General features: G+C 37.1%; 1 protein-coding gene across 14 annotated transcripts in view; it reads left to right on the forward strand.

The window, feature by feature from the left end:
• The window catches only part of cmn (calymmin), a 37,392-nt gene that overhangs the window by 738 nt on the left and 32,890 nt on the right, over positions 1-3,764 (forward strand). For 4 of the 14 annotated variants that reach the window (XM_032502409.1, XM_032502408.1, XM_032502410.1 and 1 more), the window contains 9 exons: positions 1,645-1,695; positions 1,813-1,860; positions 1,949-2,008; positions 2,216-2,260; positions 2,351-2,386; positions 2,772-2,819; positions 2,929-2,979; positions 3,266-3,310; positions 3,421-3,456. In XM_032502409.1, coding sequence (XP_032358300.1) covers positions 1,645-1,695; positions 1,813-1,860; positions 1,949-2,008; positions 2,216-2,260; positions 2,351-2,386; positions 2,772-2,819; positions 2,929-2,979; positions 3,266-3,310; positions 3,421-3,456 — 420 coding nt within the window. Of the gene's footprint in view, positions 1-1,644; positions 1,696-1,812; positions 1,861-1,948; positions 2,009-2,215; positions 2,261-2,350; positions 2,387-2,771; positions 2,820-2,928; positions 2,980-3,265; positions 3,311-3,420; positions 3,457-3,764 lie in introns of those variants that run through there. The other 10 variants (XM_032502412.1, XM_032502413.1, XM_032502418.1 and 7 more) reach the window with 7 other exon arrangements.

Raw genomic sequence — 3,764 nt, forward strand, 5'->3', positions numbered from 1 at the left:
AAAAAAAGGGGATTATTAATGATTATTGATCAGAAAATCAACCGACATTCCTGACATTGCTTTAACTTAATGCTTTACTCTTACAACTAGAATCTGTCATTGCAGTTAATTTAACGATACTATATAGTGAGCTAATCCTTAATTTGCCAACTGCAGTACTGTTAAGTCCAAGTTTGTTTTTAACAATTTCCCCAGGGCTAAACAGCTCACCTAAAGGCTGTTTCCACTCTATTTAACTGCGACATCCAATTGTGCACTACTGTATGTGCACCATTTCTGTACTAGATCCCTCTTTAAATGATGGCTTTTACCTTATTACTTTTTGATCGGTTTGTGATCCTTGAGGGCCAGAATTTACAGATGCTATGAACGATTTAAGCAGAAATCATTATAGACAGAGAAATGATTACACTACTTTGTTTTCTTCTTTAAAGACTCCCAAACTATGTTAAAACGCACACTCCAGTCTTGTGCAGGGAAAGAGTGCAACCTGCTGAGTCCTGAAGAGTTAGAAAAGAGATGAGACAAATGTCTTTTAGGTGCTCGGGTTTGTCTGTCAAATTTCAAACGATCATGTTAAACTGAAACCTTAGCAGCCCTCGCTGTGTAGCTCTGATGTGTGCTCAACCCTCTACCAACTTTTCTTGTGATGATGCGAAGCAACTATATATTCTTTTCTGTTTACCGCCAGCCTCAGTTTGTGAAATCAAAGGCAGCTCGTCTTCAGTGGCAGCAGCAGTCTAAATCTAACATCCCTCTGTGAGAAGGGACATAATGGTTTTACTGCTTATACACAGTCACTCCATTGACTTCTGTAGAGTCGAGGCTTGCTACTTCCCAAAAATGTTCATCACTAAACTGACTCAACCAGAGACTGGATTTATTTTGTATAGGCTGAGTGTGGAATTCTAATTCAGGGACTGGATGAAAGTTAATGGGGTGGGGAGAGGAGCCTAACTTTTTATTTAAATTTTTAAAACAGCAGGGCCCTTCAGAGTGCTATTACTATTTTCTATGAACTCTTCTCTTGAATTGGAAAAAAAATGCAACACCCTCCCCCCCCCAATATCTCAAATATATCTCTGCATTGATACAATATGTTTAATATCAATCATTTTGGGGAACAAAGGCAAAGCAGAAAGATTTTGTTTTACTATAGCCATCACTGCAAACACTAGAAGTGGAGTTTTAGATTGCAAAATTTCCAACATGTTGAATATAATCTTTGCTAATCGACAAATAAAGAGCTTCTTAATAAAAGTCATTAATGTCACTGAACCAATGAACCAGGTATATGCAGGTGGTATCTCTGTGGCTGCATCTTAATATTTTTGCCACACACAATAAGGTAATGATGAAATATGCGTCTGTGATGAAGAAAAAAAAAATAACGGTTTTGACGTCCTCATATAATTCAGTTAAAATCCCTGAACAACTTGAGTATGAAGCCTTTTCATCTCCTTTTTACTGACAACAAGTTCCCTTTGTATAAAATTGTTTGTTGCTAATAATCAGGCTTAATTCCTGCCCTGTGGAGTAAGTATTAATACACCCCAAAGATGTTGCAAAGCAAAATGTTTTTTCTTGCTGTTTTGTAATAGCAACATTACAGTAGTTTAATATATTAGGTTTACTGTGTTTAAGGTTATGGAACTGGATCTGGAATATCCAATGGACAGGGCCCACAACATAATGGTACCCTCAAAACACTCTACATTCTGTCTTCATTAAACATGAAAATGATTGTGTTTGTGGGATTTTTCACACAGGAAGAAGCTTTTGTTCTCAGCTGTCATGTTATTGTTTATCTAGGAAAGAAACATCTGAATGGTGGTGGACGAATGGTGATGCCATCAAAAGGTAAATTAATAGCAGATAACAGCTGTTGTTCTTCTGTCCCTAAGAATAAGCTTTCAATATATATGTATTAATAAAAATGTTTTTAAAGGTGTGGGCCAGGCATTGGGTGCACAGAATGGATACGGTGGATACCCAACAAAAGGCATAGGTTAGTGATGTTACATAAATCTGCATGACAGATTGTTCTGATTTTACAAAAATATGTTTCCAATGTTACACTCAAGCAATAGGCCAGCAGTAGATATTTCAAGTGCAAATGAAGCTAAATCCAATGGTAAATGTGTTTCCACACCATCAAGTGCAAATTTAGAGCTATTTCTAATGTATTTTTCACCAAACATCTCTTTTATCTAAGGCTATGGTGCAGCTGCTGGTGGAACCAATGGAGGAGGGACAAAAGGTAGGTTCAGCCATGTACCTGCATTCATTTTATTTTAGTAAAATACTATGACTTAAATATTTTGTAATGTTTTTCCATCTTGTTTTTAAGGCTATGGAGCAACAGCTGGTGTAAACAATGGACAAGGTGGTAATCCAATGTGGGCCTCAGCTTTCACAAAAATGAAAACTTTCAAATTGCAAATTTCCAGCTCCTGTTGTATCACTACACCAAGAAACTCCAAACCATAGGCTCAAGTGGATGTTAAAGAGAGGCATTTCAGGCACAAGTGCTGTCTGTGGTAGAGAGCGCTATTTGGAGTGAAATATGGGTGTTTAGTATATTCTACATCTATTACATACACAGGCACTATTACACACACACTAAGATGGGAAAAATCCCCAAAAATAATACGGCTCCTTAAAAGTTTTTTTAATCCCATTCCTGCAGCACATTGTACTGTTCAAACTCAGATTCACTGTTTTCCACTAACTTTTCCCACAAACTTTGTATATATTGCTTTGTAATCTAGGAGGAAATCCAGCAGTTTTACCCAATGGACACGGTGCAAAATCTAATGGTAGATGTTACATGCTTCTTTTTGCCAGTTTGTGTCTTCTTTTAAAATAATTCTAATTTAACTAAAGGATTTTTGCTACTGTATAGTCACACTGTGACCTTTTTTTCAGGATATGGTGTTCAAGCCGGCCCAACCAATGGACACCATATGAAAGGCAATGGTATAAGACAAATATTCTAAATTTGGACACTCACTCACTCACTCACTCACTCACTCACTCACTCGACAAAAGGCATAGGTTAGTGATTACAAATGTAACATAGCTCTGTATGATAGATTGATCTGATTTTAGAAATACATGTTTCTAATGTTAGTCAAGCAATTAGCCAGCAGTAGATATTTAATGTATAAATGAAGCTAAATCCAATGGTAAATGTGTTTCCACAGCATCAAGCACAAATTTATAGTTTATTCTAATTTTTTTTTACCAAAATCTTTTATCTAAGGCTATGGTGCAGCTGCTGGTGGGACCAATGGAGGAGGGACAAAAGGTAGGTTCAGCCATGTACTTGCATTCATTCTATTTTAGCAAAATAATATCACTTATCACTCTGTAAAAACTTTAGATGTTTTGGTAATGTTTTTCCATCTTGTTTTTAAGGCTATGGAGCAAAGGCTGGTGTAACCAATGGACAAGGTGGTAATCCAATGTGGGCCTCAGCTTTCACAGAAATTAAAGAATTGGCAGCAAATGCAGATTTTCAGCTTCTGTTGTACCACTAAACCAAGAAACTCAACCCATAGGCTTAAGTGGATGTTAAAGAGCCCATATTATCCTTCTTTTCAGCATCCCATTTGTGCACTCTGGGTCTACAAGAATAGGTTTACATGCTTTGATGTTCAAAAAAATAATTCTTGTACTTGCCATTGTTGCAGCTCCTCTGCCTGAAACTCTTTATGAGCTCTTGGCCCGCCTTCCTGAAAAGCCCAGTCTGCTCTGATTGG

This window comes from Etheostoma spectabile, chromosome 21, assembly GCF_008692095.1.
Source record: "Etheostoma spectabile isolate EspeVRDwgs_2016 chromosome 21, UIUC_Espe_1.0, whole genome shotgun sequence".
In the NCBI taxonomy this organism is placed as follows: domain Eukaryota; kingdom Metazoa; phylum Chordata; class Actinopteri; order Perciformes; family Percidae; genus Etheostoma; species Etheostoma spectabile.